Source organism: Pelophylax lessonae (assembly GCF_965119305.1).
Source record: "Pelophylax lessonae genome assembly, chromosome: 3".
Classification (NCBI taxonomy): Eukaryota; Metazoa; Chordata; class Amphibia; order Anura; family Ranidae; genus Pelophylax; species Pelophylax lessonae.
Genome location: NC_138770.1, coordinates 532,613,682 through 532,627,980, shown reverse-complemented (window position 1 = coordinate 532,627,980; position 14,299 = coordinate 532,613,682). Strand labels below are relative to the sequence as shown.

Here is a 14,299-nt window from a genome sequence, read left to right as displayed (position 1 = left end):
CTGCTAGCAGAGTAGTACATAAGTCCACAACAAAGAAGAGTCCACTCGCCAGCAGGTCAGTGATTAGTTTTCAATGTAATTTATTGTTAGGCTTTGGGCTAGAAGCCTGAAGCTAAAAGTGGGTGTCAGGGAAAATTAAAAAAAAAAAAAAAAAAAAAATCTGTACATCTCTACATTACTTTCACATTTCCCATATTGTATCCCCTTAAAAACAGAACTGGCGCAGACAAATATGTGGTGATCTTGCTGCACTGAAAACGTAATCATCCAATCAAAAATCCAATTTTTTTGCACATAATTGGGTATTCTTGGCAACGTTAGTTTTCACCACATTTACTTATCTAAGTGAAAGTTCCCTTGCAAAGTGAACCTGCTTAAACTCCTTTAGTCAATCGGTCACACTGTGTGGTAGGGAAAGAGCTCTTGGGAGATATACCTTTGGGGGCATGCCTTAATGGGAACAGCTGCCCCTGCAAACATTTTGCAAGCCCAGTGCTGTCATAAGGCGTAATAAAAAATGCTTTTCACTACAGGAACAAAGCAAATTGAAAAAATAATGCCAAGACAAGCTTTAGAGGGGAAGAGGGAGGTTTTGGGGGGTCAATAAATGTGGGTTATACCTTGGCATATGCTTTTAGTTTGAAGATTTGTTGGAGCAGTAGTTTAAATAGGTTAGGTCAAAAGTATTTGAGAGCATATCATGTCAGTGTAGATCACACTGGTGCTTGTGCGATTTATCACTGAGGGTTAGGCTAAAGGATAAGGTTACTTCACAAAAACATAAATAAAAAAAAATGCACATTTTCTTGCAGGTTAAAAAATACGCAGCTATTATTGTTTTTTCCTTAGGAGCCTGCAGAGAGATTCTTTTGCACTTTGTACCACATCTCCTATCATGGTCTTTTGTTTCTCACGAACCACACTCTACCTCATTTGTTGCCTAATTAGCGCACACTGGTGTTTGTGCGATTGAGCACCAAGGGTTAAGCTAAAGGATAAGGTTACTTAAAAAAAAAAAATCAAGGTACATTTTTTTGCAGGTTAAAAAATATGCATTTTTTATTTTTGTTTTTTTTCTTAGGGTCCTGCAGAGAGATTCTTTTGCACTTTGTACTACTTCACCTATCCTAGTCTTTTGTTTCTCATGAACCACACTCTACATCATTTGTTGCCTAATTATTCCTACAGCAGATGATGCAATATATATTTCCTCTGCCTCTGGAGACTCGCATCTCCATGATTGAGCCCCATGGGTGGGGTGAAACGCGTTGGTGGCATGGCTTTGGATGATGCTGGCTGAGGTTGCTTTCAGCTGTTTACAAATGGCTTTCCTAGGTGTGCGGTGTTTGGGACTTTTCTCTATGCATATTCACACTATACCCTGCCTGTCATACAAAAGCCCCCAGGTTTCGAATTTGTCCTTAGCCCTTATCATGTAGACACGGTGTTTCAACACCAAATTGAAATATGAATTCCACATGAAGCACTCATGGCCCTAAAGCCTATTCTTAGCACTCAACATTTTAACAGTTAAAGAGGAAGTAAACTTCCATCTTTAAATTTTATCTATAGGTAACCCTATAATAAGGTTTACCTATAGGTAGTGTAAAAACCTCCTAAAATACACCGTTTAGGAGATATTTACTGTACATGCAGCCAGTGAAATCATTGGTGCATGCGCTCTGAAGAAACGGCCACCCGTGCCATTTCTTCAGAGCCCTGTGCCGTTACCAGCAGCATGCGTGCAGAAGTGACATCATTACGGCTCCTGCCAGTCACAGAGCCGGAGTCCGCAAACCCAGAAGGAAGACCAGGAAAAGATGGACGTCATCTCCAGCGATCACATCACTGGAATGCTTCGTTTTGAGGTGTGTTTCACATATATGCATTCTGGGGCTGCTGGTTATGACTCCAGAATTTTTAAACATTTCAGAGGATTTTAAAATGCTAAAAGATCGAATTGTGCCATCAATTGCTCTTAGCAACCAAGGCTGTCACTGTAGAGGAAGACGTATACATAGATATGAGGTTTTGAAATTGACATTTTTTCTTGGTTGCCATTAACTAGTCACAAGTGACAAGGTTATAAAAAAGGTTATAAAAAAGCAAACTCCTCTTCTTGAACAGTGGCAACTGTGATTTTTGGCTTTGGTCTCTATGAATAAGCTGCAGATGAGGTGAGGCGCGTAAGACCAAGGGGCAGGTAGATCCACTTGTGCTTGAAATACTTTAATAAATGTGCCACAGGTTCTTAATGAAGATCAATTTCATTTTTTGCATTTGAAAGTGGATCTTTATGGATAGGTCAGCGACCACTAGAGGCTTGCTTCCATTGTCAAAGGGGTAAAGGGGTTTGTAAGCCTGCAGTTGGACAGGATATTTTTCTGCATACAAAAAGGCAAGGCCATCTTCTTGAGCAGTGGCAACTGTAACATAGGCTTTTATTTTACATGAGACTTTTTGTAGAACTTATGTCCTTAGTTGCAGATCCATACAGTCCTCAGGATTAAAAATTAAGGTAAAATCATTTAGCAACAGCCTGCATAGAATTGTGTGTTTTGTATTTCTGGTATTAAAATTTCATATGTCCGTCATGACACAAAAGAAACAACCCTCTCCAGTGGCTTTCGTGAACATAGCAATTACGATTGTCTAATGGGGCTTGTTAAGACACCTGCAATGTTAACTTTTTTTTTTTCCAGTATTGTTGCTGACAAAAGAATATAAAACATACAAATTCATGTTAGGTCAAAAGTACAGAGAAGAATGGATTATCCATACATTTCCAACGAAATAAATAAAAAATACCATAACCATAAAAGTATAAAAATATAGAAAACTATCCTGCTGTGTTTTCAGAGGTAAATGAGAGGAGCAATAAGCCCCCAAAAACATTCACAATTTATTCAGGTAGATAGAGTGCAGTGCTAATATTCCATCAGAGGAGGATAAGGTAAATTAAAATCATACTATGTAAACCCCAGTTACAAGCCACTAAGGCTGTAGCAAAAGGAGGGAAAAAGAAGGAATAGAGGTCCGTGCACACTAAAGGAAAAATGGACGAGCACTCGTTCGATTTTCCTCGATGTTTCACAGCAGGTCGAAACGGAGGATGGTACTAATTGTACAAAAATTCTCCAATTTTTTTCATTGTTTATTCGCTCCCGAGCATGCATCCAATTTTTCTTGTACGAATACTGTACAAAAACAGTACACATTAAACAAAAATTGTTAGGTCTGTTCTTTTCCCTTCCGAAATTTTTGTTTGGAAAGTCTGGATCGGATGTCGAAAGTTTTGTACACACTATACGAAAATTGAAGATCCTTCCTCGTATGGAATTTTTCTTCCAATTGTCTCATAGTGTGTACCCAGTCTTTAGTCTTCAAGATGCAGAGTGATGAAGTACTTTCTTTATTTTTTATTTTTTTTCTTCAAACTTGTTTTTATTGCGTCCTGAAAGTGTTAAAATATTCTCTATACACAAATGGATCACTAGGACATGACCCATGATTTTATAAATGTTGTAATTCACTTGCCTTATTTCTTGTTGCCATCAACCTGACTTGCTGCATAATTGTCAGGGAGCTTTTCTACATATGTATCCACAGTAGAGGCAAATAATATGATGTGTGCTAAATTAAGTGTTTGTGATTGATGAGAATACCTGACCAAAGTCAACGGGTATTTGATGAAGACAGAAAGGAATAATTTTGTATTCGTATAATTATCCACAGACAAATTATTATCATTGATGAATTGCTGCGTTGTATAATTCATGTGTTACAGATGAAAAATGACCTATTCATCTCCTGTCCTATTTGGATACTTTGGATTATTGATGTGAAGTACTGTACATGTATTCATAGCCTGTATGATCAAACTAAGGCATAATAAGTTAACCTATTTAAGATATTTTTAATATGTTTGTGTGTACACTAGTATCAATTTAGAAGGCAAACTCCTCTACATAAGGATCCTTAAAGCTGAACTCCAGGATAAGCAAATATTGTCTAAGTACAAGAGGCATCTGTATTATTCATTGAATCTTGTTGTGCTTTTTGTATTTCCTTCAGATCTCTGCAGTAATCAAGTGTAAACTTTGTCCCTGTGCTGGAGCTTCCTGTAATAAATACTGGTCACTGCTGCTCTTTCCCCTTCTGCATCGTGACTGGTCTTGTATCCGCCCCCTCTTGTAGATTTCTGCAGGCTGTTTGTAGTGGGTGGACCTATTGGTTCTTTCCCAATGCTTTGGTCTCTGCATGTGTACAGCACAGTGTCGTCTCTGCTTTTGTTTTTTTTACCAGGTAATTACCTGGGTGTGCACAGGCATTTAGGGCATACAAAGTGAATTGTGGCTATAAAAGAATATTTCTATTTTTCATGCCCAGAGTTCAGCTGTAAGTTGGCAAAACATAGCTTGAATTTAGGCCAGTTTTCCTGAATCAGCCCACATTTCAACCGTGGTTTCCTTGCTGACACCAGTCCAGTAAGATTTGAAAATGAGGATCCTTATCCCTGTGTTTGTGAATTAAGTCTATAATGGTTGTATTGTCATATAAAGTTAATGTTCTTTTACCCACCTCTCACCTGCCATATTGTGAAATGACAGGTGCAAGGCGGCTCTCTCGTTCTGGGATGATGTCATATGACGTCGTCTCACTCTCGCCGTGCATGTGCACCCGCGGGGGCGTGCAGCGATCGGTGATACGCTCTGTCCCTGAGATACGGAGCATCACCGATTTTGGCAAAGAGCCGATGACCAGGCTCTTTTTTACCCATGTGATCAGCTGTGTCCAGTAACAGCTGATCACATGTAAACAAGAAAATACCGGTTATCGGCATTCCTCTTCTCATACTCGCAGCATGTAAGGAGAGGAGAGCTGGTTAGTGGCATTTCCTCACAGGGGAGCTCTGCAAAGATAATCAGGGCATTGATCATTAGTGCCCTGATTATTAGTGTAGCCCCAGCAGTGATGCCCCATCAGTGATCGCAGCCAGTGCTACATATCAGTGCCTCCTCATCATCAGTGCAACCTCATCAGCGCACATCCGTGAAGGAGAAAAATTACCTATTTACAACATTTTAGAACAGAAATGTTTTCAAAGTTTTCGTTCTGTATTCTTAAGAGCCGATTCACACTACTCCGACTTGGGACACGACTTGTGTGCCCTCAAGTCGCCCCAAGTCTCTTGTCCTCACAAATTCAATGTAAATGAATGCGAGCCGTCTTAATATGCACTACTGAAGTCGCTCCGACTTCAGAAAAGGTTCCTGTGCTACTTCAAGGCGACCTCTATCCGACTTGTGCACATAGACTTCAATGGGAGTCGCCTCTAAGTCGGATCCTTATCTATTTTCAAGCGACTTGTTATCAGACTTTCCAGGAAGAAGAAAAAGATTAGCCAGGCATTTCCCACAGACAAAGTCGCCTATCATTTAAGTCTCTTCAAAGTAGTGCACAAGTCTCTTCCAAGTCTCTTCCAAGTCTCTTCCAAGTCTCTTCCAAGTCTCTTCCAAGTCTCTTCCAAGTCTCTTCCAAGTCTCTTCCAAGTCTCTTCCAAGTCTCTTCCAAGTCTCTTCCAAGTCTCTTCCAAGTCTCTTCCAAGTCTCTTCCAAGTCTCTTTCAAGTCTCTTCCAAGTCTCTTCCAAGTCTCTTCCAAGTCTCTTCCAAGTCTCTTCCAAGTCTCTTCCAAGTCTCTTCCAAGTCTCTTCCAAGTCTCTAAACAAGTCTCTTCCAAGTCTCTAAACAAGTCTCTAAACAAGTCTCTTCAAAGTCACGCTAAAAAGCCGCTCCTTCATGGGGCAACTTTCTGGTCGCAGTAGACAGTGCAATTGTCATTCAAAGTGCGACATCGCTGAAAGCTGAAAATTGGCCTGGGCAGGAAGGAGATAAAAATACCCAGTAGGCAAGTAGTTAAAGTCGATCTCCAGCCAACACTTATTTTGTTTTGGATGGAGCAGAAAAGGGTTTAAATGTCTGCCAGGTTTTGAATGCCATCTATGATGCTGTTGCGGAGAGCATCCTGCACGCCTAGACTTTCATTAATTTAATTCCTATTTTTTATTTTATTTTTCGGATTTACCAATACATTAACAAAGAACGTGTAAAGTAAAACATGCATGAGTTAGTGACATTAAACACAATTTTTTTATTTTTTACTTCAATTCTAAAATATCAAGTATTCTACAGCACTGTGTTGTTGTTTTAATTCTTTTACCATTGCTATACTATTATAATTCTTTCTAAACACATGCTCCGCGCTATGCATTCTACAATTCCTTTAGTCCGCAGGTAGATGTGTAGTCCATCCTAAAGGGTCGAAGAGTAAAGGGTGGCTACATTCACATAGACAAGGGGGAGGTAGGGAAAGAACATAGCTAACCTAGAACAGGAAGTCTGGGAACAGCAGATAAAAGCTTGCATTTAAAGGATGAAACAAAGGAAGCGAGAGATGGAAGGTACATTTTAGTTATATTTTGACATGTTGCATTTATTTTTTTAAAAATGCATCCAGGGTTCATCACTCACATGTGATTGATGCATAAGCGATTACATGCAAGTGGCCACAATTAGCTGCAGGAGCCGACAGCCTCCCATTGCTTTCAATGGGGCTGCCTCCCGCAGCTAATCACCCCCGCAGGCGTTCCGTCATGTAATTGGCATTGGGTGCTTTTACAATTGTCAATGCATTATTGAACTAATGAGCAAATGATGGTTAATTTACACAAATTAAATATAGATTGAGTTTTGCTGCACAAATAGCAACGCATTTTTTTTTTTTTTTAATTAGATTCCTAAGCATTGTAGAATCAGTGTTGCTCCTCTGTAGATACAGTACAGGGAGTGAATGTTGTCACCGTAGGTTGTGTTGTGTTAATGCCAGGATTATCAGGTGAAAATAAATAAAAAAAATAATGCAGCCATCACTTCGAAGGACTGGTACGCTGTAATATAGTACATTTATGTTCCTAATATACTTTAATAGCGGAACCATCATTTTAACTCTAGGACTGAAAATCATGAAATTGTGTAAAATGCATCTACAGCCAAAACATTTTTTGTTTTGAATAGAATGGGGAAGGGCTGGATTCTTTTCCAGATATATATTGCTATCTGTGAGCGGAGAATCTCTTTGTCCTGGTCACCATTGTTGCCAGTGCAGAACTGATGAGAGATCCAAGCATTTAACTGTTGTTACTGGAACAAGAATTGTAGTAAAATATTTTAGTTGGGAAATCTGTTTTTGTTAGTCTAAATTGGCAAGTACTTAGTAGAACAATGCAATAGGACCTACTTCTTCAAACGGAGTTGATACATGGGAGGCCAGTTTACTGCATAATGTAAGGTACAGATTACTGCCTTCAAATAAGAGTTTTCTTATTTTATAGGTGTTGTTCGGCACTGCAGATGGTCAAGTTATAGTAATGGACTGCCATGGCAGAATGCTTGCTCATGTTCTCTTACATGAATCTGATGGTATAGTGAGCATGTCATGGAATTACCCAAGCTTCCTAGTGGAAGACAGCAGTGAAAGTGACACAGACTCTGATGACTACTCACCTCCACAAGGTAATTACTTTTCTTATGTTTTTTGTATTTTAATATACCATGCCCACCTATAGCATGACCATGCTAGGTTCACACTAGTGTGGCTGCGATTTAATCTAAATTTCTTTTTTGTGTAGTGCACATTGGTTGCATATTTTTATGCATTTTTGATATTACTGTCAGCCAACAGGGATAAGTCATTGACCGTTAATGAGCCTGGACTCACCGGCATCCTAACAACCATTGACTCATCTGTGCTGTCAGCTGGGGGCTTCCCTGCTGACAGCATAATATAAACCAATAAACCTATCAGAAAAAAAAGGGTGGTGTAGAGGTCCCCCACAATCCATACCAGGCCCTTTTGGTATGGTATGAATTTTAAGGAGAACCCCACGGCAAAATTAAAAAAAAAAGTCCCCTAATGTAGATTCAACGTCGATCACATTGTCCAGCAATGTAAATCCATGTCAATCACGTAGGAGAGAAAAAAAGCCTGCCGACACCTGACCTTACCTGCTGCTTACTGGCACTGAATGACAGCTACACTTCCCCTGCTCCTTAAATGAAGAATGAGGGCAGGGTCAATAACCTCACCGGGGGCAAGGCCTCCCAGTGATGCCATTGATCATATGGTCCGTGAAGTCACCGGTGGCCCCACCCCCTTATAAAGTAATTGGCCAAATATGAACATATCCATATATGATGAATGACATTACCAGGTGGCCCCTGCCTCTTTGTGACTTTATTAACCAAATATCAATATGTCCATATTTGATCAATGACATCATTGGTCGTATTTGTTTATTTAAGCAGGGGGAGCTGTCATTCTGGGTCAAGTGTAGGATACACATAAATAGTGAAAAAGGGTGAATATATTGCGCTTAAACACTTAAAACACAACCAAAAAAGTGCTTGTGTGCATAAACATATAAATAAATATATATATATACTAGTGAATAAATATATATGAATAAATAAATAAATAAATATGTTGTGAAAAAGTCCTTAGTGAAATAAATCAACAGTCCTTAAAGTGCCCAGTGCAATACGGATCTCTCAGCAATGACTGAAAATCACTTTAGCTTCAAGTGAGGGACCTCCACCATAGGGACTTTCTCCACCCAGTGCTCAGGGTAAATACTTCTTACCGAAGCTGGTGGACCCCTTAATTATAGGGGGTCTAAAACAGCATATATGGTCCACAAATGCCTCCAAGCTATCCTTCAGGTCCCTTAATATGGCTCAGCTCGCACAAGGAACTCCAAGTATTTCCAGGGTGGTATGGGGAGAAAGATAAGGAAACTCCGATAGTGTAGTATGTTCTAATAATGGGGTTTATTAATAGAAATGCACTTACTCAAACATCATATACAGAATGCCTTCATGGGGTAAATGCAGCATGGGTTCGGTGTACGGGACGCTCCTCTGTTCCTGCGTATCACCAACCCGGAACTCCACGGTCTCACGTTCCCGACGCACGCTTCGTCAGACGCGCTGACGTCATCAGGGGATCATGTGACCGTACGTTTCCATTCACAATAAATAGGAATATCGGACTGACAACATCCAATCGCTGGCCAGCGGTTACTGAACCGCCTATTCCTTCCGGGATGCTAGGTTCTCTCCTCCTACCAGGAAGTACTCCGCGGCCATATCTTATTTGGGCAACTCGCCAATACTTTGCTATAGTAAGCCTGAATAGACAATCGCCAATATTAAAAGAGATCCGATTGTCATCCTAAAGATTAAAAAATATATTCAAATGCCAATCAATGTATACCAAATAGGGCGATGGGATGCTGTTTACAATGAATGTATTGATAAGTTTAAATATATATATTACCCTCAATACAATTTATAAACCAAACTACATACACTTTATTAAAATTATTAAAACATTTAATATATTGATTAAACATATCCCTAAAATTAAATTAAATTTATTAATGTAGTGGATTTAATGTTAAAAGATATTGTTAAATTCATTATTGTTGATTATTAACATTTATTAATAATAAAATTAGTACTAAGAAATAAAAGATGAAGTGCGCTAAATTGTTATCTGTGTTAGATAAAATTTGGAAATATTTTGGAAAATGTATGAAAATAATTTATAATTCTCAAAGGTATATTTGCAGATAAAATTACAGATTAAAAAGGATATAATAAAGGGTTAATTTTAATTTTAAAAATTAGAGATGTAACAATTAAGGTCGATATCAATATTCATACCCAACGGCTGTAAAGTTTGCATTTTGTAGATCCATTGGGTTTCATTCATGGAGATCTTTTTAGTCATATTTCCCCCTCTCCAATGACGATCTACTCTATCGATACCACAAAAAGTCATCTGAGATGGGTCCTTGTTGTGGTATAGACGGAAATGATTGGAAAGGCTATGCTTGGGAAATCCTCTCCTTACATTTCCTACATGTTCATTGATCCGGATAGAAAGTTCTCGTGTGGTCCTGCCTATATATTGTAATCCACATGGACAACTTATCAAATAAGTCACATGTGTGGATCTGCATGAAATTAGTTTTTTAATCGCATATTGTTGTCCTGTAACTTTCGACTGAAAGCTGGTGATTTTCCTAGGATTTTTCCTTGTCATTAGGCAGGCATTACATTTACCACAAGGAAAAAAACCTTTAACATCCAAAAAAGTCGGTTTATTTTTTGGGGGGTCAGGTATGTTTGGTGCCAACATATGTCTCAGGTTTGGGGCCTTCCTGTAAATGAAATGTGGTCTTTCCGGAAGGACCTTATTCAAAGTTTTGTCCTTCAATAAAATCGACCAATGCTTACGCACAATTGCTTCCACCTGCTTGTAATTTCTGTTAAAATCTGTTAAAAACGCCAGTTCCCCTTTAGTCTCTATTTCCTTCTTTTTAGTTTTTAGTAACTCACTCCTAGGCATCCGATGTACCTGGTCTCTGATTTTAGTAACCTCTTCTTGTTTGTAGCCCTTTTCTACAAATCTTTTTGTCAATAGATTTGATTGGGCTAAAAAGTCTTCGTCATTTTTACAATTTCGCTTAATGCGCATGTATTGTCCTTTTGGGATGGCACCCAGCCATTTGGGGTGGTGGCAACTGCGGGTAGGGATGTAACTGTTTCTATCTGTTTCTTTAAAGAAACTTTTTGTGGCGATAGAACAACCCTGTTTTACCAATGTTAAATCTAAAAAATTTACAGATACTTTGTCCCATGTGGCTGTAAATACAAGGCCATACTGATTCCTATTCATGTCGTCAAGGAATGTTTTTAGAGATTCCTCTGACCCATTCCATACTAGTAGTAGATCGTCAATGAATCTTTTGTATAGAATGAGTGACGGATTCAGATTGGCAAAAATCTCTTTTTCTTCCCATTGCCCAAGAAGGATATTCGCCACACTAGGGGCATATTTAGCACCCATTGCCACGCCTCTTATTTGGTTATAATAACCTCCATCGTGCCAAAAATAATTATTTCCCATGGCTAGGCTCAGGGCATCACAAATAAACTTTTTCTGTTGAGGTCTTATATTGGTTTTGGTATTTAAAGCAGCTATGGTGGTGTTAAGTACATCGTCTTGCTTCAAACTGGTGTACAGAGATTCGATGTCAACTGTCACCAAGAAGGTGTTTGACTGTACTTCCACTTGCTCCAGTAAGTTAATCAAGTGTTTACTGTCTTTAAGTTGAGAAGGGTAAAGTGGTACAATCGGTTGCAAGAAATGGTCCACGTATTCCCCTATCCGGGAGAAAATCGATTCAATGCCACTAATAATAGGCCTCCCAGGGGGCTTGGTCTTGTTTTTGTGGACTTTTGGCAACTGATAAATTGTGGGTAAACGTGGAGCTTTGGGCACAAGATATTGTTCCTCTTTTTTGGTTAATATACCTCTTTCTTTAGCCTTTTTTACAATTTTCTCAAGTTTTGATTTTAGACTCTGGGTTGGGTTGGTTCTCAACTTTTGATAGGTGACTTGGTCCCCCACTAGTCTATCCAGTTCTAGTTTGTAATCACTTTTATTGAGAACCACTATTCCCCCCCCTTTGTCTGCTCCTCGTATGACTATGTCTTTACGATTCTCTAGTTCCTTGAGACCCTTTTCTAATTCTTTAGTAGTATAGTGGTGTTTTAATTTAATTTTCCGCACATCATCTTCTACCATACTCTTAAAAACTTCCAAACAATGGTTGGAAGCCTTGGGGGGATTAAAAACAGAACGATTTTTTAATCCACTATCCTGATAATCAGCACTGTCAGAGGTGGGGTTATACGGTTTTTCTAAAAAATGTTTTTTAATTTTCAGCTTCCTGACATATTTTTCAATATCTATAAAAGTGTTGAACTTGTCAACACTTTTGTCAGGAGCGAATTTCAGACCAAGTTCCAGTATTTTTAATTCGTCAGAGGTGAACTGGGCATTACTGAGATTAAAAATCCCTGCCCCTAGGATTCTCTTTTCCTTTTGTTTCTTTCGTCCACCTCTGCACCCTCTCCTCTGTTTTCCGTTCTTTCGTTTGGTGGAGGATTTCTTTGGGGTGTCATTTCCTGTTGATAATGGGGATAAGTATCCCCTCCCCACTGCTGCCAATGGTTCTCTCTCTGCCAGTAATTCCCTTGGTTCCATTGTTGTTGGGGTCTCCAATTCTGTGAGCCCCTCCCTCGTTGCCAGGGCTGGCCTCTCCCACCTCCTCTGTGTCCCCGCCAGGTTCCATTCGGGTGGTTGGAACCTCTTCCCCTCCCTCTTTGACCCGGGGCGCCACCTCGCTCCCTACCCCGAAAACCCTTCTGTTGATTTTCTGGGGTATAGGCCAAAGGGGAGTAGCTGTTATACGTGGGTACATTGTACTGGGAGGTGTTGAAATACTGTGGTCTGTTGTTTCTATTTCCAGTATATTCATTCCTACCATTATCATCAAAGTTTGGAGTCCCTCCAGTAGGAGTGAAATTGGGATCTATGAATCTCTCGATTCCCATCTCTCTCACTGCCGGGGACTGTGTAGGGATATTATTAATATTGGTGGCATTTAATCCTATCGGAGTATCCTGCCATTTATAAACTTTAGATTCTTTATAATCCAGTAGATCTCTTTGGTACTTATTAATCTTTTTATTTCGAGTGTCCTTATCTATTTTCTCTAAAAATTTCTGGGTTGATGTAATTTTTTCTTTAAAATCAGCATTGTCTTTAAAAGGTTCTAAAGTGGTTTTTAACTCGCTAATTTTTTCCTCCAGCTTAGTCATTTTCGCCTTCCTTCGCGAAATAATAAGACTGAGTAATCTGGATTCGCTGTGGTTAAAAAAATTAAACCATTCTTTATCTAGGTCAGGATCTACCAGACCATCATTGGGACCTAATTCCCAACGTAACCTTCTTGGCGTTATTTTCATTTTTATGTACTGTTCTAAGGTGGCCAAATCCCACCATACACGGATTTTCTTTTAAAGTACATTTTTGAGAATTTTAACACTCTGCTCCATGTCTTTTGAAACAGTACTTTGTGCCGAAAAAATATCTGATGTGGTCCTATCTTTCATGAAATCAAATATGTCCATTGCTGCAGGATCAACACAAAAGTGAAATATATAAATAACGAATTGGTAACCCAAAAGAAACTGCGCAAATGGTGATATTCGATAGTAAATTATTAGTCAAATGTTGATTATATGTGAGGAATTGCTTCCATAGTGCAAGCTGCAATAAAAACGTGTATACGCATAAATAGTGAAAAAGGGTGAATATATTGCGCTTAAACACTTAAAACACAACCAAAAAAGTGCTTGTGTGCATAAACATATAAATAAATATATATATACTAGTGAATAAATATATATGAATAAATAAATAAATATGTTGTGAAAAAGTCCTTAGTGAAATAAATCAACAGTCCTTAAAGTGCCCAGTGCAATACGGATCTCTCAGCAATGACTGAAAATCACTTTAGCTTCAAGTGAGGGACCTCCACCATAGGGACTTTCTCCACCCAGTGCTCAGGGTAAATACTTCTTACCGAAGCTGGTGGACCCCTTAATTATAGGGGGTCTAAAACAGCATATATGGTCCACAAATGCCTCCAAGCTATCCTTCAGGTCCCTTAATATGGCTCAGCTCGCACAAGGAACTCCAAGTATTTCCAGGGTGGTATGGGGAGAAAGATAAGGAAACTCCGATAGTGTAGTATGTTCTAATAATGGGGTTTATTAATAGAAATGCACTTACTCAAACATCATATACAGAATGCCTTCATGGGGTAAATGCAGCATGGGTTCGGTGTACGGGACGCTCCTCTGTTCCTGCGTATCACCAACCCGGAACTCCACGGTCTCACGTTCCCGACGCACGTTTCGTCAGACGCGCTGACGTCATCAGGGGATCATGTGACCGTACGTTTCCATTCACAATAAATAGGAATATCGGACTGACAACATCCAATCGCTGGCCAGCGGTTACTGAACCGCCTATTCCTTCCGGGATGCTAGGTTCTCTCCTCCTACCAGGAAGTACTCCGCGGCCATATCTTATTTGGGCAACTCGCCAATACTTTGCTATAGTAAGCCTGAATAGACAATCGCCAATATTAAAAGAGATCCGATTGTCATCCTAAAGATTAAAAAATATATTCAAATGCCAATCAATGTATACCAAATAGGGCGATGGGATGCTGTTTACAGTGAATGATATGAAAAGTTTAAATATATATATTACCCTCAATACAATTTATAAACCAAACTACATACACTTTATTAAAAT

At 39.2% G+C, this 14,299-nt stretch overlaps 1 protein-coding gene across 1 annotated transcript in view; it reads left to right on the top strand.

Annotated features, from left to right (window-relative positions):
• The window catches only part of TULP4 (TUB like protein 4), a 245,458-nt gene that overhangs the window by 94,315 nt on the left and 136,844 nt on the right, over nt 1–14,299 (top strand). Inside the window, exon 4 of the mRNA XM_082251611.1 lies at nt 7,392–7,572. Within this exon, the coding sequence (XP_082107737.1) occupies nt 7,392–7,572 (181 nt within the window). The remainder of the gene's footprint in view (nt 1–7,391; nt 7,573–14,299) is intronic.